Here is a 22,504-nt window from a genome sequence, read left to right as displayed (position 1 = left end):
CGAACAAAATAAAATATGAAACATAGCTAGCGCTCTGAGGGCGAACAAAATAAAATATGAAACATAGCTAGCGCTCTGAGGGCGAACAAAATAAAATATGAAACATAGCTAGCGCTCTGAGGGCGAACAAAATAAAATATGAAACATAGCTAGCGCTCTGAGGGCGAACAAAATAAAATATGAAACATAGCTAGCGCTCTGAGGGCGAACAAAATAAAATATGAAACATAGCTAGCGCTCTGAGGGCTAACAAAATAAAATATGTAACATAGCTAGCGCTCTGAGGGCGAACAAAATAAAATATGTAACATAGCTAGCGCTCTGAGGGCTAACAAAATAAAATATGTAACATAGCTAGCGCTCTGAGGGCGAACAAAATAAAATATGTAACATAGCTAGCGCTCTGAGGGCGAACAAAATAAAATATGTAACATAGCTAGCGCTCTGAGGGCGAACAAAATAAAATATGTAACATAGCTAGCGCTCTGAGGGCGAACAAAATAAAATATGTAACATAGCTAGCGCTCTGAGGGCGAACAAAATAAAATATGAAACATAGCTAGCGCTCTGAGGGCGAACAAAATAAAATATGTAACATAGCTAGCGCTCTGAGGGCTAACAAAATAAAATATGTAAATAAAGAAGTAAAAAATTAATTAATGAAAGATGAATAATATGTGTGTGTGTGTGATAAAAATGAGCTCGTGCATAAATATTTTTATGAGCTTGTTTATGTTTATACGTGCGTGCGCGTACACACATCAACATAGGCTGAGTTATCGTAAAAAATATATTTTCTTTATTCCTCCAGAGTCACTGTTAGCAAGAGGAGAAAGAAGTTCATCCTGCTCTCTCATTTTAATAACTGTTGATGAATGATACGACCAGGACACTGAAGTGGCTAATATTATTGAGATGTTTAGTTACAGATTTGTCAGGATCATAACTGTAGACGTTACTGATATGTTCATTCAGACAACATCCGACCGGTTGCTGTGTACAGTTATCTACAATAAAACAAACAATGCAGTACATTAGGTACTTACATGTACAGGTAAACAACTGTGTGGCTGTATCTTAATACAAGTACTGGTGTTGATATGTTCCACCGTGAACATGTACCACACTGAAAATGGGTGATTTCTTCTGATGTCTTCAGCCTTGCACGAACTAATACATATTTCCGGCTTTTTTGAGCCAGTACGAAATTATAGGTTTTTCGTTAAATGTTTTCTCACAATATTTCGTTAATTTCACGTATCCCCACATTGTTTCCAGTTATCTTAGAAACCTGTTTGTTTTGTGGATGATATGTCCATATTGAAAGGTATTGATTTTTACGGCCATTCTTGTGTTGTTTTAGTGCGGCCCGGCATGACCAAGTGTGTTAAGGCGTTCGAATTCTAATCCGAGGGTCGCGGGTTTGAATTTCGTCGCACCAGACATGCTCGCCCTTTCAGCCGTGGGGCGTTATATGTGACGGTCAATCCCACTACTCGTTGGTAAAAGAGTAGCCCAAGAGTTGGGGGTGGGTGGTGATGGCTAGCTGCCTTCCCTCTAGTCTCACACTGCTAAATTAGGGACGGCTAGCGCAGATAGCCCTCGAGTAGCTTTGCGCGAAATTAGAAAAACAAACAATTGTTTTAGTGCATTTTTGTGACTCACCTATGAATGGCACTTTTAGTGAAAGTATGATGGCTGGAAATGGACATGTGGATGTCGAAATTTCCTGAAGCTAAGTTTACAGTGACGTTGACGAAGTTTACTGAATAGTTTGAAACTTTGTTTTTGTACTTAAGACCTGGTTCCTCACAAAACTGTTGTTAAACATTTCAATAATAATGACCACAACATTGGTCATTTCACAATTCTGGCCCTACTTCATTCATCGGTGGTCAAGAAAATGAAAAAGAGACAAGAGGATGAACACGAATTTATCTATAGTTTCAGTAACATGAGGAATAAATATAACGTTCTCTTTTTTATAACCCTTCCTATGTTGGTGTGTGTGAACTCGTAGAATAAATATAGCATTCTCTTTTCTATAACCCTTCCTATGTTGGTGTGTGTGAACTCGTAGAATAAATATAATATTCTCTTTTCTATAACCCTTCCTATGTTGGTGTGTGTGAACTCGTAGAATAAATATAACATTCTCTTTTCTATAACCCTTCCTATGTTGGTGTGTGTGAACTCGTACGTATAAACATATGAGAGCTCATGTTTATCTTTTCCTTTCACACACATATATTCTTCACTTTTAATTAATCTGTTTGTTTATGAATTTCGCGCAAAGAGAGACGAAGGCTATCTGCCTCTAATTTAGCAGTGTAAAACCAGAGGGAAAGCAGTTAGTCATCACCACCTACCACCAACTTTTGGGCTGCTCTTTTACCAACGAAGAGTGGGATTAACCGTACTTTATAACGCCTTCACGTCTAAAAGGGCATGTTTGATGTGACGGGGATTCGAACCCGCGGCCCTCATATTACGAGCCGAGCGTCTTAACCACTCAGCCAAATTAATCTATTATTTATCCATTTTATTTTGTTATGCTACAGAGCGTCAGCTGTGTCTCGAATTTCAGAAATGTGATATTGTTCATCTGTAACACTGCAAAACACCTAATTTAGATGTTAATATTATGTTTTTCAAATACGTTAAAACATAATTATAACATATTTTTATTCTTATTTCAATTTGGACTTTTATTTTTTAATTTATAATGATATATACGTGTGTATATATTAATTATCCCTTTGTAACATCGTGAATATTAAAACATTATTTCACATTCGCCGTATTTCATACCCCAGCAGTGTATTTAGTTTAGTTTATATTTCCGGTGATATAATAGTTTCTTTAGATGCCACATAATATTAAAATAATTGAAAAGGATTTGCAGTATTGTTGCACGCAGCCCTTTGAAACGTCCTGTTACCATAACTATGCTACTAAAACTGACGTGGCACCGATCGTTACAGGTAACGGCAAAGTGGTATAATACGTAACAGTTTACCTACGTCAGAAGCATGGTGGAACATATTTTATTTGTGAAATTACACAACTAGACGTTTATATATCTAATCGATCAAGAAACAGATTTTCAATATTTCAACACTTTAAACCTCAGGCCTAACTAGATATTTGATGAAATTGGGTTTTTCCTGTAAATTAACTGTCCAAGCCAATCATTTTATCTGCACACTATTTAGGTCAAATTTAGCTGTAGTTTTCATGTATTTAACAAAAATTGTGATAGCAGTACGACTAGAAACAATGTTCTGTTATTAGATGTGGCACATTTCACGTGACACGTATAATAATAAGATCGTATAGCCCTCGTGAAGCTTTGAACGAAATTCAAAACAAAACCAACTTTATAAGTGATGAAACATGAAAAATGGGACAATTAAGTGGTTAGGTGGTCAAAATGTATGGTGAGAAATATTAGGTTGTCCAGAAATAAATGTCGGAATTCTCACGATGATATTTAGAAGCTGGATATTGAGTAACTTATTGTTGGTTGGTTTAATCCAACGTTTGTCGATTACAAGATGTCTTAATTATCTGCTGTTTCAACTCTACTCAGAGTAAGTTTCGCAACTCCTAAGGCAGAATGGACAAGAAGGGTTTTCGTCTGATTTTCCTCTACGATTTCAGACTCGGACGAAAAGCTGCCGAAACTATACAGAACATCAACCGGGCATCTGGTCATGGATCTATTAATGAACGTACAGTTCAGCGTTGGTTCCAAAGGTTTCGACATGGTGATGAAAGTCTTAGAGACTACGAAAGTCGTGGAAGGAAGCCATCCTTAGATGAAAACACATTAAGGGAAGCAGTTGAGATAGTGAGCTTGTAGAAAAGCTAGGCATAAGTATATCAAGCATTGCCAACCACGTAAGTGCGATTGGAAAGACGAAAAAGTTGGATAAGTGGGTTCCACATGAGCTGACTGAAGATCAACAAACTCGGCGTTATGCGACCTGTCAAGAATGACGCTCCAAAAATTGAACAAATTGGAAATCGAGGTTCTGCCTTATCCACCTTATTCCTCACACTCTTCCCATAAAGATTTTCAGTTTTTCAATCACTTTGACAACTTTTTGAACAATAAACGCTTTTAAAACCAGGCAGATGCAGCTTTCAGGGAGTTCATTGGCCACAGAAACTCCGATTTCTGCAGCAGTGGCATAAACGGCATCGTTACATGTTGGCAAAAGTGTGTTGAAGCAAATGTTGCTTACTTTGATTAAAGTATGTTTTATAACACTGATACCTCACAGTTCAAAAACATTTATTTCTGGAAAACCTAATAAATATCGACAAATATATCGTATTTTTGCATTAATATTTGGACTAATACCACGTTTTTTCAATGCACAAGCTTTCAGCTCAATTACCTAAACCTTCTACAGGTGAGAGACGTTAGATGCAGTTGTTTGCAAAACGTCTCGCATATCAAGAAGACTTATTAACCTGAAGATGAACTAGGAAGGTCGAAACGTTGTTTTCTGCTTTACTAGTAAAAATGTTAATATCCATACCAGTCATTCTGAGATACAATATTGTTACGGACTTACAAAACCCTTTTAATGCTATTTTACCAATGAGAATAAAAACTTTTATTTGCATCACATGTATTTTTCGTAAAAACTGAAACAAACAAAACAAAATTAGTGTTCCTCTGGAGAAATGTATCTTCCAAGATATTGGATTATAATATTTCAATTTTATAACTTTTAAATTTACTCAGTGCTCGTATTTTAATAACCAATCTTGTTTGCTAGTACAGGAAAGATGGAGTTGTGAAAAAAGAAACAGTCAGAAAAAACTGGGCAAAGAATTTTGGCTTCCTCTGCGAAGAGTACAAAATGGTACATGGAGTAATTTTCTCACCAATTAATGTAAATGTTTGACACTGCCACACACATTTAAACTTGAATTTCAATACTAGCTTGACATCATGTGTGTCAGAATTCACATAGTTATAAATAAACTAACTTAAATTGGTTTAGTTATTCATGGCCAAACTTGAGAAAGAGGTGACCTAGGGCAAGGAGTCATTTTCTTACTTTTATACATTTCGTATGAAATGCTACGATCTACTTCGCTCAAATTTCATAAATTATTTTAACAGAGATCCCAGTGAGGTAAGAAAGATAAAACTACGAAACAATATTACTTACTACATGATTTAAACTATTTAATCACCCGAACACTAAACTTGCATACATGAATATATGTAAGATAACCAGCAGATATTACAAAATAAGGGTTAATTATGAAACAAATTAAAGATATGAGGCTCGAAAATAATGACATTCCTAAAATTGAAGTTTTAACTGATTTACTGTAAAAAATATACTTATTTATATATTTACTACATTTATATGTATATTTTTTTTAATTTTCACTTAAATTTATTAATATTTTTAACTTTTTTAGGCCGTGGGCAACTGTGTCTTCAATTCAATCCTGCAGTTATTAGTCCAATATTAATGAATGTGTCAGAATAGCAATAAATACAATTGTGATTAATCATAAATACTCTTACTTACATCAGTTTAGTTTCCTTTATTAAAGCTTGATTGTTTTACAGTTTTTACACGTAAGATCTTGAACAATATTAATTTATTTTTGGCGGAATGAACTAAAACCATACACACGATGATCAAAGTTTATCAAAAATTAAAAAGTGAAGAAATTACTGGAAAACGAAAACAAAAGTTATTATTTAAAAAAAAAATCCTTAAATTCTCTCACTAATGAAATACTTTTGATAAATTGTAGTACACTAATTGTTTAGATTGTTTTACAAAAAGTAACTGGTACTCGTTGTTTACTAATGAAGAAGACACTGCCTTGCCATGACTGACTGAGGACCAAAAACAAGGAAAATTTGCATTTGTTACTGTCTCAAGATTTATTTAATGTTTTTAACACATTTGCATTTGATGTTGGCTTAAGATTCAATGTTTTTAACACGTTTTCCATATACAAATACAAAAGTGTCCAAAAACTAGTCCTGGGCTAATTTTGCAAAAGCAGACTCTGTCCTTTAATAAAAAAATTTAAAAGGAAACAGCACTTGCACTTAATTGTTATGAAAACATTACAATTTATGTATTTAATGAAACAATAAATGTTCAAACTGGTCAAGTTACGTGACTTCTTGTAATAAAAACAGATCCTCAACCTAAGTTTTATATATATGGCCATCAGCTGGGTTAGTGATAGAAAACATGATCAACTAATTTAATTTCCTGTAATCAATTATTAACTTGAAATTTAGAACACACTATTTTACATATCCATTGACAGCTTGAAGAAAAACTCAAGACCATAGGCAAACTACAGAGCACAACAGCAAGCGACTTTGAAGCTGTGTTTTAAGATTCTTTTTAAACGAAATTTTCAACAGTACCTAATCTGTTATGAAAATAATGAAATATCCTCCCCTGCCAAAGAGTTCAGCCAGAAAAATAGGTTGGCTGTCTTCCCATACAGAATATTAACCGAAAAACTATGAATTACAAGCACGGAAATACTCCTTCCACAAATCTCTGAAGTGACCAATAAAGACACTGCATTAGTTTCAGTATGTCTTTTGCCAACAGTTTTGATAACTTCAACAGATTGCTTACAGAAAGTTGAGCTTCTTTAAACAGTGTTTTATTGATTTAGTAAATTTTAAAAAGTCAACTTTTATTGGAATATCTAATACTTTTGCAACTTTGAATGTTGATAGAAAATATTTAATTAGTGCAAAAACAACATACAACTGTGAGAAATGTATTTTGCAAAATATGTTTTTCAGAAAATAAAAATGTCACAATTATATAGGTAACTTTATTCACAGCTTTCATCTTCTGATTCTGAGGATGAATCAGAGTCATCATTGTAACTAATATCTGGTCTGTTTCTGTTTACAAATAAATCTTCATCGTCACTCTCTGAAACTGCATTTGAATCATAGCAATTGTTTTCCAGATTTTTGGTTTCCTCAAATTCAACAGGCCTAATCATAAGAAAATAAAATGTTAAAATATAGCAAAGGAAATCAATGTTTGAAATCACTTCTTTTTATTCCAATTTTCTGAAAGTCTATTAACTAATAGAATAAACAAATATTCAATAAAAAGACTACAATAATTATAGCTAAAAACATAAACAGAATCCCAACTTTGTAACCCTAATTGTTAAAATTAATTAAAATTTGACAAAACAAAATGGTTCCTTGGTACAGAATGAAATTAATATTGCAGATCTTAAGAAAACAAGAAACTAGCGAAAAATTATAAAATATTAACAAAATTGTAACTTTCATTAACAACACACAATCTGAATTAATTTTATGTTCAAGAAAAACATCTTTCAAAGAGAATGAAGTATTTCCTCTAATCTCTGTCATACTATAAAAACCTTTTACACATTTAAATTGACAGCAATAAATAGTTAATATCAAACTGTAAAATAAAACAAAACTTATCTTTAAAAAGTCATTATTTATTTATTACAAAAATCATTAGAAACTAATTCTAAACTAAATAACAATACACATCTCAGAACAGCTTGTATTAACACTTACTGATAAAACAGAGAACAACACTTCAAACTTCTTCTCAGCTTTATTAGTAAGAGTGTCAATACTGGCCGTCCTGAGATGCACTTTTACTTCAAGTGGGTTTCTTGTTATCATATATAAAAAATTGTTCTATTTAAATGAAGGTATTTATGGCATTGCAAGTTATGTGGTACAGTTTAAAATGAATATTTTATCTGTCAAAAGAATTCACATAATGCCAGTTCAAATAACTTTAGGAACTGGCTAACTAAACAGATTGAACAAAGGTAACTAAATCCATTGTTACTTTATGCTTGTTTGTTTTTCTATTTATTTTTCTTGCATCCTTCAAATAATTTATTTATAACCAAAATGAAGCCAGTTTTCTTTATCTGTACCTTCACATTTTATGAACATAATATTCTCCTTCAACCAGGCTATCACACCACCTGGTGGCCAACACAGAGATTAATCACATTTACCCTTCCCATTATTATGCTTAAAATATTTGTACAACTTGTAGGTTAAAATTTTAATGTCATTATTAAGAGAATTAACAAAATGTTTCCATAAGAAATTATTTCAACCTGCATGTTTACATGAAACATCTCCCAACTGAAATTGAAATTCTTAAGAATAAACACTGCCAACTTCCACATATAATTACCAATTTGGCACACTGTTGTTATTCTTATAATAAATGTTTCATAAAATATTGTAGAAAATCTAACTGCAGATAAAACTTCAAGGGTGTGCAGGTGTTTATGTACATGAACAAGATTTTCCACCATATCACGTTTCAAAAACACCTTTCATGTTAATATCTTACACTCAATAAGAAACAACAATTATTTTAATGCCTTAAAGTTCATTTTGTAAACCTGCTACTCATTATTTTGACTTTATTTTTGAATAATGGAAAAAGTGCATGAAACACCTCTGAAAGAACTCAAACCAGCTACACCAGACACTGGAGCTCTATTTTAGAGTAAATTAGTGCTTCTGTTTGTGCATTATTGTTCATAAGTAGCTAAGGAAGCTCACCATTTGCCTTCACTTTTAATATGTTTGATCTGATCCTTATACAGGATATAAACAATTTCTGCTTTCACTTTATCTCCTTCTTCTATTGGTTCCACTATTACAAAGTCACCTAAAACAAATAAAGTATCAGCTTCAACAAAAGAGAAAACAAAACCTAATAAGATAATTGTTTTACCTCACAATACCCTACCCACAGAAAGCTGTAATTTCTTAATTGTACAACTTAATATAGATCTAATCTTTTACGGATAGTTAAACTGCTATAAACAATATGTTACCAAATGTCCTAGTGATTTTTCACAAATTTCACAAAATTTTAAAGGGATAAAAAAAAAGAGTTTATTAAGGAGGTCCCTTTCAACTCCCAACTACAACAACCTCTTACTACTCACGCATTTTGTCTCTACCACCCTTGAAGGCAGCTGATTCCAACTACCTTGTTTAAAAAGGAATACTGTCTAAAATGCAGTTGACTCCTGTGCTGCCAAAATTTAAATTTATGCCCCCTTGTCCTATTATTTTAACAACTAAATAGAAAATAACTTCGATGGATCTATACTATCAATACCCTTAATAATCTTAAACACCGAAATCAAATCCCCTCTGACCCATCTTCTCTCCAGAGCAAACATGTTTAGAGACTAGTCTCTTCTAACATAGTCCTACCATCTCAGGTATCCTTCCAAGTTGCTCTTCTCTGAACCTTTTTCAACAAATTAATATTTCTAAACTGTACATAGTACTCCAAATGAGGCCTTACAAATGATCTATACAATGACAAAATAATATCCCTCATATTTATTATTTCTACAAATGCTATCCAAACTCCTATCAGCTCTGTTGCTTGCTGCAGTACATTGTTTAGATGACTTAAATGGTATTTCAATTACAACACCAAGATCTTCAACCACAGTATTTAACATATTGCAAAAAACCTATATGCCTAACCTTATATTTTGTATAGTTGAACATCACCTGCCATCTATTAACCCAGTGCATCAAATGATCTAAACCTCCCTGTAAGTCTGCAGCATCTTTGATACAGTTAGCCACCCCACAAATATTACTGTCATATGCAAGCTTCAAAATTCTGTTAGTCATTCCAAGGTCAATATCTTTAATATAAATTACAAACAGCAGAGAACCCAGCACAGAGCCCTGATGGGTACTGTCAAACAGCAGAGAACCCAGCACAGAACCCTGATGGATACTGTGTGCAACTGTGATCCAGCAAGATCTAACTCCATTTATTACCACTCTCTGCTTTCCAGACAATTTTCTATTCAATTTAATACGATTACCTCGTACCCAAAAAATATAAAATTTTTAACAAGTTTTTTGTTAGACACCATATCAAATGTTTTCTGAAAATCAGTGTAAACCAAATCCAAAGTAATTCCTTCAGAGATTTATCAAATAAGACTTTCCCTTAGCGAAGCCATGCCAGCTGTTTAACACTACATCAAACTGCTTTAAGCGACTTTACGATGTATCTTTAATCACACTTTATAAAAACTTTCCAACTAGTTATGTAAAACTAACTAGGCCTATAATTGCCTGGATAATGTCACCTTCTTTAAGTATTGGACTAACATTAGCAAACTCTCAATGTTCTAATACTCTTCCACTATTTATTGATCTATAAAACATATTAGCTATCACTTAACATAAAATCTTTAAGTTCTTTTACAACTCCAGGATAAAAGTTATCTGGTCCAGGGAATTTATCGGTTTTTAGGTTTCCCATCTTTTTCTTTACAATTTCAGAACTTAAAATGATATATTTTACATCAATATTTTCCTCATACATCAAGTGCTATGGTTGAGGTATAATACTTGTACTTTCTTTCATAAAAACAGAAGATAACAGATAATTTACCATCTTCTGAGATCATTCTTCCATTACCATTTTTACCATCCTAACATTTTTTTACCCATCATATAAACAAAGAATGTATTATTATTTCATCCTTCTTTCATGTAGTTTTTGCTCTTTTAACTCCATTCTCAATCAGCTCTCTTGGACTTACTATGACACTCCAAGTCATTATTATTTCTAGTAGCTTAAAATTTTTTAATTTATTACATTTATCCCTGATATGTTTTAAACCATACTGACTTATCCATTGCCTTCTCTTTTCTCATCAGGAAATATCTATGTTCTGTATGTATATCAATTTTTCCATAAATGCTTCCCACATCTTTTTAAGATCCCCTCCTGACCCTCTAGTCCAACCAAAAGTCAGATAATGTCTTCCATCAAAATTAGCTTTTCTAAAATTCTGAAGCAGGGTATTCTGTTTTAGTCAGTTTGAAGCAGGGTATTCTGTTTTTGTCAGTCTGAAGCAGGGTATTCTGTTTTTGTCAGTTCTACGTGTAGTAAACTTCCACACCTAATAGTGCTTGTACTTAAATGTTTTTATATTCACATCAAATACTAATATTAAATCCAATACACCTTTCTCTCTTGTAGGTTCCATCACCAGTTTTTGTATAAAAGTGTCATGAACAATTTCCAAAAACCTATCCCCCTCAATGTCAGACTCAAAATTTTTTTCCATCAATACCTCTGAAATTAAAATCTCCCACAATTACATCTTCAGCTACCATTCTGATCTCAGTATACACTTCCTTGTTAACTTCCACATTCTGACCTGATGTTCTATAACAAATCCCAAATATTTTTCCATTTATCTCCACTAGTACTAACCCCCAAACATTATCAATTATAAAGTACATGAATGTTAAAACATAAGACCAAGTAGAATGTTTTTCTACAACTAACCTCTTTTAATCCACACATTCTTACGGAACTTGGTTGGCATGCTGACAAGGAATTTTTCTCCCACATCAGATTCTACTTCATGAAGATTATTACCTTTACCACATATTACCTAAATAAATAAATCACATTATGACATTACAGATAAGATATAATTCAACATTACTTTATGAGGTGACACTTGCTGGTGGTCAGAAAAAAAATTCTTATAGCACTGACAATAGTCAACTGCATTACAGAGTGTTGTGCCAAAGTGCTTAAGTGTGACACTGAACTAAAACATACCTCACTGTGTATGTTTTACTTTATCATAATTACTGTTAATTGAATAAACCATAATACCACAATTACTGAAAGAAAGCATAAATATTTATTTAATAATTGACTGCATAACTTGCAAAATTTATGAGTGTAATTTCATAATAAAACATTTATTCAATAACTGACTATATAAAGGTTAAATCCTCAAAACTGTCTGCACAACTTACAAAGTTTTTACTAATGTAATCAATCATATTTAACACTCTCTTGACTTCAACTTATTTTACAATCTAGAACTACTGGGAAACTCAATTACAAGTGTTATATTAATATATCTCTTGGAGAGCAATGTAAAGAAAGAAAATTAACCATTACTCAGAGTTTTAATGATACCAGGTGGAGGAAAATGGAATACAACTATAAGTCATCTATTCTCCCATTTCTATGACTAGAAGGGCTGCTGTGCACTACATGTTCATATGTTTACCACATATATTCTAGAAACTACCACCTGAAGTCAGTAAATGTCACATTTTTTTTGGAAGGGGGTGTATACCCTCTGATCCCCTTATAATCACTATGTTCAAGTGTTTCATGACCTTTAGCCTCCTACCTAAGAAAATTACTGCTTTTTCCACCAGCACTAAACAAATAGCCTACAGTATAAGTTTACGAGAACTTTTTGTCATACAATTCATTGTATCACAAAATTATTAACACCTATTTGTTTCATGTTAAAAGCACTACATTATAACAATTGAAATTATTTAATATTTTTGGCTCTTTTTTAATTAATAATTAAACAGAGAAAAATTTGAATACCTAGTTCAGTGTGTACACACAACTAACCACACTAGTCATTTCTTTCGAATACCTAGTTCAGTGTGTACACACAACTAACCACACTAGTCATTTCTTTCGAATAACTAGTTCAGTGTGTACACACAACTAACCACACTAGTCATTTCTTTCGGATAACTAGTTCAGTGTGTACACACAACTAACCACACTAGTCATTTCTTTCGGATAACTAGTTCAGTGTGTACACACAACTAACCAAACTAGTCATTTCTTTCGAATACCTAGTTCAGTGTGTTCACACAACTAACCACACTAGTCATTTCCTTCGAATACCTAGTTCAGTGAGTACACACAACTAACCACACTAGTCATTTCTTTCGAATACCTAGTTCAGTGAGTACACACAACTAACCACACTAGTCATTTCTTTGAATACCTAGTTCAGTGTGTACACACAACTAACCACACTAGTCATTTCTTTTCTTGACCACTAGTTATGTCATCATAAACAGTCTCCTCTGAAGAAATGGGAAAATCAACAACACTTGCTTATTCCCCAAACCTAAGCCCATTAAGTGTCTGGGACTTAAAACTAGATGTGAAGAGGGACAGCAAGTACATACAGAAACTTATATTTTAAAAAGAAAATATGTTAGTTTTAAAAGTGTTGGTTTTTGTGTACACCAGCTTATTTCTACACAGATACCAACAATCTTTAGATTATCAAAACTGAGTGGTACAGATATTTATAAGGTGGACCTCCATAAAAGGGAAGATGACAAAGTGACACATAACACGAAGGATTCGAGGAAACAACAGGATTACTCTTATGTATAAACTGATGATTGGATTTGTTGATAACTAAAATAACCAGTAATCTTAATTCAGAACACACTGATCTCAACTGCACATCCATCAACAGAAATGGTTCTGTATCACCTACTAACAGACACCAATTAACTATCCACTAACAATAACAGCATGATACTCACCAATCTGAATGGGACACAAGATAAACTTGACTTAGCAACAGTGTCCCTTTCCCTTATCCGTCATGCAAATAACTTTCACGTACACAACAACAACATCCACAGCAACCACAATCCCATTTCTTTCATGACCTACAATTCCTGCCACTTGTCCAATCCTACTCAAATAATACAATGTTTCTCACATTTAGATTTCTCAATCCTTAGCTGGAATCTTGATGATGTGCAACCTGAAATAACAAGAGCTTCAAACACCTATAGACAACCACGATTTCCTGTTCACCAACACTTTCATAAATGCAATCAACAACACAGTTCCCAACAAAACTGTCATTCTAAATTTATTGAAACTCACACAGGAAATAAACCACACATAATCTACAAAACAAGTATGCTTCTCTGCCAAGTTATTAGAAACCATAATACGTCACTTAAAAACCTTATAAACAAAACAAACAGTCAAGTTTATCCAAACCTAGCAGCAACACAACTGAGACACATTCTGTAAATCCATAGACAAATCCAAATTCAACCTGGCATAAGTTTAAAAATGGCTACAATAACACTATGGTTTCACAGCACACACTGATGTTAAAAATCCAACCTGCTTACACACTTCTGCTCTGACAATTTCACCACACCAAAGCACTCTACTTTCAATAGAGAACACTTTAACACCATCAATAATCACCAATCATACTGCTTTTAACCTGTCGTTACCAGTTAATCTATCAACATGAACACTGTGACTACTACGTGTCCTACCTCTCTCCTATAAATAACAAATTATCCTTAAAACACTCAAATGTACAACTCCAGGAGAAAAGAGCATAAAAACACACAATCAAAAACTGTTCTGATAACATACTAAAACACCATCTGTACCTATTCAGTATATCCTTATTTTCCAGATATTATCCATCAGGATTGAAGTCCAAATAAAAGTTATCCCCTAAAAAAGACTTGGACCCCAGCCTATAGAGCAGTTACAAAAGTATAAGCCTTCTGAATACCTTAGGTAAACTTATGAAAGTAGTAATATCCAACAGACTGCTACATTACTTAGAAAGTAATAACATCCTAAACAATAACATATATGCAGATAACAAACTGGTTAGTAAGATTAGCCAAATCTATACATCAAGGGTTTAACCACAATTGCAGCATTTTTGGCATTCAAAGCAAGCATTCAATACTATTTGGCACAATTTTTTAAGTTAACTAAAAGCAAAACCCTATTACCATCACCAGATGGCTCTCTAGCTTTATCACTAACAGAACTTAATAAAATCAAGAACAGCATGCCCAATGCATTTCCATTAAAAGCAGGAGTTGCCCATGGTTCTATCCTCAGCCCACTAGTCCAGATTCCAATCACAAATAATATATACCTTTGAAGCTAGTATATATCTCCATATCTCAATATGGAGATAACGCTGGCATCTGGAACACATTACGTGATTCACTCACTGCCTTGTACAGCATCCAGGATGCATTAAGTAAATTTATTAAATGATGTAACAAATGTAAGAGTTCTCTTCAATCCAATTAAGATGCAGGCAATGTCATTTCACAAGAAAACAGGAATATAATACAACAAAGTCAGAAAACTCAAACTTACATCCCTACATAACACCTCTGTCACCTTTAAAACAACTGCTACATTTTTAAGAATCACAGTAAACTCACACCTATTGTGGATTCTTGTTTAGAGAAATATTCTTAAGAAAACAAGCACTACACTGGCATAACTCCACTGAATCAGGAATATGAACAAAAACTGTAACAGCCACAAAATCATTAAAGTTTACAAATTCTACATCAAGCATCTATGGATTCCACATTAATGTAACATGCCTAACACATCATAGAAAATATTCAGTGGTAAAGTTCAAAGCTATCAAAATGGCACTTCCTCTTTCAAAATACACCCCACAAATTTATGTCAACACTCTCATTTGCTTACCTCTTGTTAATAACTACATTAACATTCCAATCTAAAAATATTACAACAATGCCTAAAATAAAAACGTTCAAACAAGCATCTTTCTCATCCTAACAGCCATACCTTCTACAAGAAATATATACACCTCTCCATTCACTGATATCAATAGTGTTTAGCAGAGATGTATTACTTGAAAGTTTCCTTTTCAGTTTCATATGCTGGGCACAGATCAAGCAGATTAGAAGGTGCCTGACCCATAAAAGCAAATTTTCTCTGAGTACTCTGGGTTCTCCCTGCAACAAAATTTCTAAGATTACAGAAAAATTTTATTCCAGCCCCCCTGAAAAGGGCTGTCAAGCTAAAAGGTCCATCAGACTCTGTAATCATAATATTTTGTTAACTTTAGAAAGTTTTCTTTTCTTCAAATTGATTATTCTCTCAGAAATCCATTCAAACATAATCACACTCACTCAGTCAGCAATGCTCTGCTCCTCACTGAATAAGCTCTTCAACTTACGTTATTACCAAATAAATAAATAAATGCATGTGTTCTGCTCCGACCACAGAATGACAGTTTCTGCATGACTCTCATGGTGTACATGGGTTGGCATCTTCCTTGTTTTCACATCTCCCAACAATCTACTCTACACGTCTAAATTAAACCAAGCCTAGTGGCTCTATCAAAGTTTGTTTTCCATTAACCTTTTCACTAATGTGGGGTGAAGAGAAGCAAAAGTTTCTGACCATCCTGGGTTGACTTTCAGACTTCAAAATTTTTTTTGAGACTACAAAAATTTCTAAACCTAAGTTCCTGCCATGAATTTGATTTACAAAAATAAAGGATTATACACCTTTCTAACCTCGACAAATTTGTCAGAGAAATGGGAGCATTACCATCATGATACATGCAACCATAATAAAAGGGAACTATTACCATAGAGAAGAAGGAAACAGGATAACATATTTGGGTCAGACCTCATGACCCTTGTGAGTCTCAGGATCACAGCAATAGTGCAAGTGCTTTTCATTGTACAAACCAAAAACAACAACTCCATAAAACAATCATTGGGCACATAAACAGGGCACACAAACAGGGCACTTTAGTGCTAGAAGCTCAAACTACCAAGGTCACATTATATTGTTTCACAGTGAATAAAACTGTGGAAGTTACATGTGTGAAAAAATAAAAAAATAATATAAAAGTAGTAAGTTAATGGAATGTAACAGAAAAGACTCATTTCACTCATTAAACCTTATCAGATTGTACTAAATCACAAAGATTAAATGCAACTCATAAGCAGACAGTGCCAAGTTATGATGCAGATAATTATGTTAGGAACCAATGATATATTTATACACAATAATTCAATCAAAAACTATCAGACTGAAAGACAACAAACTCAGAGAAGTGCTGAAGATGATAAGAAGTAATAAAAATGTTTCCTTTGAATGCCACGTCACATGCTAGTGCAACACCACTGCTCCTTGCAATATACAAGTGTAAAAAGTTGTTTGAGCTAAGTTATATAGGTCAAAAGAGAAACTGTTTTCTACCTCTGACTCACTGTATAAGTTAGCCAGTTAAGATTCTGGAAGTTAAAGTTATCATCTTTAACACCCAGATACAGGAAATAGCCTGAGGAGAACATTTATTAGGATGTTAAACAAAACCATTAAATGGCATAGAGTAATTGTTACAATAGCACTTTCAAAAGTAATATTCAGATCCTGTACTGTTGGTACTGTAATTGCAAGAGAGGACATGTGAAATTCTAGTGGCTTGTGTTGTAAGCACTCAATACAGGAAGATCCCGTTATCACTGTATACTGAACATCACAAACTAATAATTACGTAAAACTATACATTAGTGGTTCTTTACGTTCTAAAAACTGGTCAGTTCTGATTACAAATATTTAATGATTGCTGTTTAATATTCTTTTAAATTATACTTTAAAACAATATACTTAATGAGCTGTATTCTAAGATACACATTTTTCTTTTAATTGTCTTACAGACTGGCCAAAATCTCCCTACAGACCAGTAACAGTCCACAGACTAGTAGTTTAAAACCACTGCAAATAAGATAAAACAAAAACAATATTCTGAAAAATAATTTAACCAAATTTTTTATGAAATTCAAACTTACTAACAACTTACTAGAAGTTTGATTATAGTATGATATAAATGTAATTGAGTTATCTGCCTCAACTTGACCCTTATGAAACATGTCTGCTAAAAGCATCGTAAACCACAACATACCCGAACAATTTGTTGCTCTCCCTCAGGAACCACAAAACAATCTAAAACCTCCTTTGCTACATGTTTCTTCTTTGTTATTTTGGACATTTTCCAGTTTTGGTAAAAAAATGCTTCTTTTCAACTAGTTGAATAATCAGTATCCTACAAAAAACAAAAATAGATTAGAGAAATCAATACAACTGTCTATTATTTAAAAATATTCATAATTACATTTAAGGCAATGAATTTCCTAAGAGATGGGTGGGAATGAAAGTAATGTGAAAATAAATAAAAAATGCTGAATAAATAACTATATTTCACACTTTCCACACTATATTAGGATGCAAGAAAGTAGAGACTAGTGTCATTTATGAAAACCTTTTACAAATTTTCATTAGTTAAGAATGATTATATTTTTACAAGGTTGAAAAGGGTTCAACCTCATCTCAATACAATATTGCCAATATGCATGTTCTTAATTTTGAGAAAAGTAGCTTTCAGACTAAGCAAAATTGAGCTATATACAAGTCAACCTTGGAAATTAAACCCCAATGCCATGTGAAAAACAGCATAACTTCTATGCTTTTGGACAGTCAGGTTCACCATATCCAATCATAGTTGCCTCCACACAGAGAACCAAAAGAGAAAGAGGAAAGCTGGACACACCAGAAAGAACCACAGAAGCAATGTGGTGTCCTCAAAAGGATCTGATAATGGGTTGGAACAAATCATACTTTGCATCATGGATAGCACGTGGAGTGAAGGTTGAGAGTAGTAATCCCATCCTGTTCTGATGGAGAACATCCAATGTCAAGGATCAAAGATGAAGTACTGGAGGTCATATTGCTGGTATCAGAGTTATCCAATGAGCAGTCAATCTATTAACTTAAGCCCAAAAGATCACATACTCAATGAACCAACAGAAGAAAACAAAACAAAAGCAGCATGACCCAAAATGGTCTCTTTTTTGTTTTTCATAGATCATTTAGAGAATGTAACAATTGTTATTAATTGGAACAGCATTTTATGAGATAAAGTAAATTATTTTGATACAGCAAAGCAACTGCAGGCCAACTACTTAATCCATCCACCATAGGGAATCAAACCCCAGTGCTGCGAGTCCTTAAATTTACCTCTGACCCACAGGGGTCCAAAAATACAACAATCTAACACAGGGGTTCCCAACCTTTTGGCACTCGCAACATGAAAATGTAATTGATGAAATAAAATTAATGTTATCCCAAGCTACTTCTAACAAGGCTACGCGACTCCCCTACCAAGGCTTTGCGACCCCCTGGGGGTCGCAACCCACTGGTTGGGAACCCCTGATCTAACAGAATGCACTGGAAAAAGAAAATCTAGTCTCTCTAAAATACTGAGGATCACCATGCAGCCCCACAGAACCATGGAGAGACACCACAGATTCAGATATATGTCTCCATCGAACGAGTAAGATAACTGAAAATTAAAAACAAGAGGCCCCATCCTATTTGTCCTGCCACTACCAACAGAACATTGTTTGGATGACTTTAGAAATTGAACAACTATTACACTAGAATCCTTTTATTCCATAACAATTAAGGTTATTCCTTTATCCATAACCAAATTATGCTTATAATTTAAATTACAACCAACGTGCTTACTCAAAATTTGTTACAATTAAAAGCCATGTCATTTATTAGCCAAATTATTGACATATTCTAAAATAACACAACCAATAGACTAAAAAATACTAAATGCACAACACTAAAGAAAGTGAAGCTTACTCTTTTCAAATAAACAGTAACAAAAACATTTAACAACTGATTTTCTGAGATGAACTATACAATATAGATTTACAAGCAAGTCTTGTGGTATGCAACATTGAGGTAGAAAACAGAAATTTTTTGTTCTCGTAAACACAAGTGTGGAACATTCATTTACACAAACATACACACCAGGATTTCAAGCCTCAACAATAAGATAACAATACAGGGCACTAATTTTATACTAGGGTTGAGCAGTGGGAGACACATGCAACACTCTTTAAAATTCCTGATGACATCATAAAAATATACTTTTTCACACAGAATTACTCAAAATACGTTGCAGTCATTTAGTATTCCAGTATCAATGTTAGAAACAAGAAATGTAACAGACCAATACAATTGTACTTTACTACTATTAGCATACGACTATACTAGTACTACATACATAAAAACTTCAAAGAAGTACATTAAAGTGTGTCATCAACACTACATTGCACACACGTTGTATCCAATAGCTGTGGCCTTTCATTCAATATTATTTGGCCAGATACAATTAGACAGATATTGTTGTGGTAGAAATGCTATTTATATTAACAAAAATTGTTGATAATGTTATCTATTACTTGTTACTTCATTTGATTTAATCTACTATTCGAAAGACCTGGCACACCGACAAAATGGTATATTAATGGTTGTGTACGCAATGGGGTTACTATTTTGCCATGTGTTAGTAACACACTGCATTAGGCCTACGACTACGTGTTATTTTAAACAACATCGAATATTCATATACATCAATTAGAATAATACGACATTACAAAAGAAAGATTAATTCTAGAATAATATAATATAGATTTATAAGTTTTAGTTACGAAGCAAATACAAAAATATATACTTTTCTTAATAAAGAGTCAGCATTCAACAATCGTAGCAAACAAACTGCCATTTTACATCGAAATAAGACAGGGATCGGAAATTAGAATAAAAATTTGAAAAATATTTATATTATTTTATTATTATCGTGTAACGATCGTCTGTACTATACTTCTTTAAAATTACATATACGTTGAAGATACTGTAGTAACTAAATAAAATTTCATTACACAAATTGTAATAAAAGTGAGTGAATAAATGCATTATTTTCCACACGAACACATTAAGTGTGTAATTTCGCTTTTCTTTGTCTTTGTATTTTTATAATTGAAACATTTATGTAGCATGCCGGGTCAACCTCGCTGCTTAACGGTAAGTCCGAAGGCTTCAAACGCTGAAAATCTAGTTTTAATACCTCTGGTAGCCTATTGTGTAATATTGAAGTTAACAGCAAACAAAATAAGATCATATGTGTCCTTGCCATTAACATGTCGAGTTTAAATCAAAGGGATCAAGATTCAAAACGTGATGCTAATAAATATGCTCTGCACATTCACCTGCGAGAATACTATAAAAAATTGTAGCCAATATCTATGGTCGGTTCGCAGTCCTGCACAAAGCCCTTGCTTGTTTGTTTTTGAATTTCGCGCAAAGCTACTCGAGGACTATCTGCGCTAGCTATCTCTAATTTAGCAGTGTAAGACTAGAGGGAAGGCAGCTAGTCATCACCACCCACCGCCAACTCTTGGGCTACTCTTTTACCAACGAACAGTGGGATTGACCGTCACATTATAACGCTCCCACGGCTGAAAGAGTGAACATGTTTGGCGCGACGGGGATTCGAACCCGCGACCCTCAGAATACGAGTCGAACGCCTTTACACGCTTGGCCATGCCGGGCCCAAAGCCCTTGTAGTGGAAGGTGTGACTGCTGGTTATCTTCTATCTAACAAGTAGCGCAAAATTAGGAGCTCCTACAGTGAACTACAAAGAACTTTAACTCGGCCGTTTTTCCTACGTGAGCAGAAGGTACTATTCAAGTTTAAAATTCTAACTGTAACTCATGTGAAATGTATGTGACTCCTCACACGTAACAACGTACAAAGTTTTATAATACCTTGAATGTCAATACTATTTACATTTGGAAAATGCTTATACCACCAAATGTGCATTGTGATGGATTTACTATCATATATATTTTCTACCATTGATTTTTGTTTAAATTAAATTTATATTAAGAAATGTGTGTAACTTATACTTTTAAATTTGTATTGTTAAGTTCTCGCCTATTCACTAAAATTCAAGAAAATTCTCGAGTGTAAGTTGTTGTTGTTTTGAATTAAGCACAAAACTACACAATAGGTTATCTGTGCTCTACCCCTCACGGGTATCAAAATCCGGATTTTAGCGTTGTAAGTCCGCAGACATACCACTGAGCCCCTGGGGAGCTCGTGTGTAAGAACCAGCAATATTTGCGAGTGTGTAAACACTGGTGTATTGTTTATATTGTTGCGTAAACTGAAATTTTGAGAAAATCTCCTCACGCCTATAAATATAAACAATGCAACACGCCAAAGAAACAGTATATATTATTGGATTCTTACAATTGGTATACTATTAACATCGAAAACTATAATTGTGATTAACGCTTATTAATCAGGAACTTGATATTTGACCAGGAATGTTAATAGATTTCTAACATTTAACCATTGAACAAATGCTTAGCACCAACAGTTAAATAACTTATTCACGTAATTTCAAAGAGGTACCTTGCAGTGGACCTCATGGCTCAGGCCCAATAAATAAAATCCCTCATAAGGTTGATATTGGAGATGCTAGTTAGTTAATTAGGCAACTTCTACTTCAAAAACACAGGCCCGGCATGGCCAAGCATGTTAAGGCGTTCGACTCCTAATCCGAGGGTCGTGGGTTCGAATCCCGGTTGCACCAAACATGCTCGCCCTCCCAGAGTTGGAGGTGGGTGGTGATGACTAGTCTTACATTGCTAAATTAGGGACGGCTAGGGCAAATAGCCCTCGAATAGTTTTGCGCGAAATTCAAAAACAAACAAAACTTCAAAAACAGGCTGAAACTTTCAAAGGGATGGAAAACATGAAGAAAGTAATGATAGAATGAAATACTAGTCCATGAGTATCACTTGTCATAAGTGTGAATAATAATAATAAATCAACAAGGTTCTGCATGGAGTTTTGGAAACTAAATAAAGTTACAAAGAATGATACTTTTTTCCGA

The 22,504-nt window shown here is 33.7% G+C and overlaps 1 protein-coding gene across 1 annotated transcript; it reads right to left on the bottom strand.

The window, feature by feature from the left end:
* Positions 1-5,560: 5,560 nt before the first annotated feature.
* Positions 5,561-20,411, bottom strand: LOC143226821 (putative RNA-binding protein EIF1AD). The gene is made up of 5 exons (XM_076458264.1): positions 20,275-20,411; positions 17,653-17,793; positions 11,400-11,508; positions 8,615-8,723; positions 5,561-7,024 (listed from the first exon to the last, which is right to left on the bottom strand). The coding sequence occupies exons 2-5, from the start codon at positions 17,737-17,739 to the stop codon at positions 6,856-6,858; spliced, it is 474 nt and encodes a 157-aa protein (XP_076314379.1). The 5' UTR covers positions 17,740-17,793; positions 20,275-20,411; the 3' UTR covers positions 5,561-6,855.
* Positions 20,412-22,504: the final 2,093 nt, after the last annotated feature.

This window comes from Tachypleus tridentatus, chromosome 9 (assembly GCF_004210375.1).
Source record: "Tachypleus tridentatus isolate NWPU-2018 chromosome 9, ASM421037v1, whole genome shotgun sequence".
NCBI lineage: Eukaryota > Metazoa > Arthropoda > Merostomata > Xiphosura > Limulidae > Tachypleus > Tachypleus tridentatus.
Note: the sequence above shows the minus strand (reverse complement) of the source record. Positions and strands in the feature narration are given on the sequence as shown.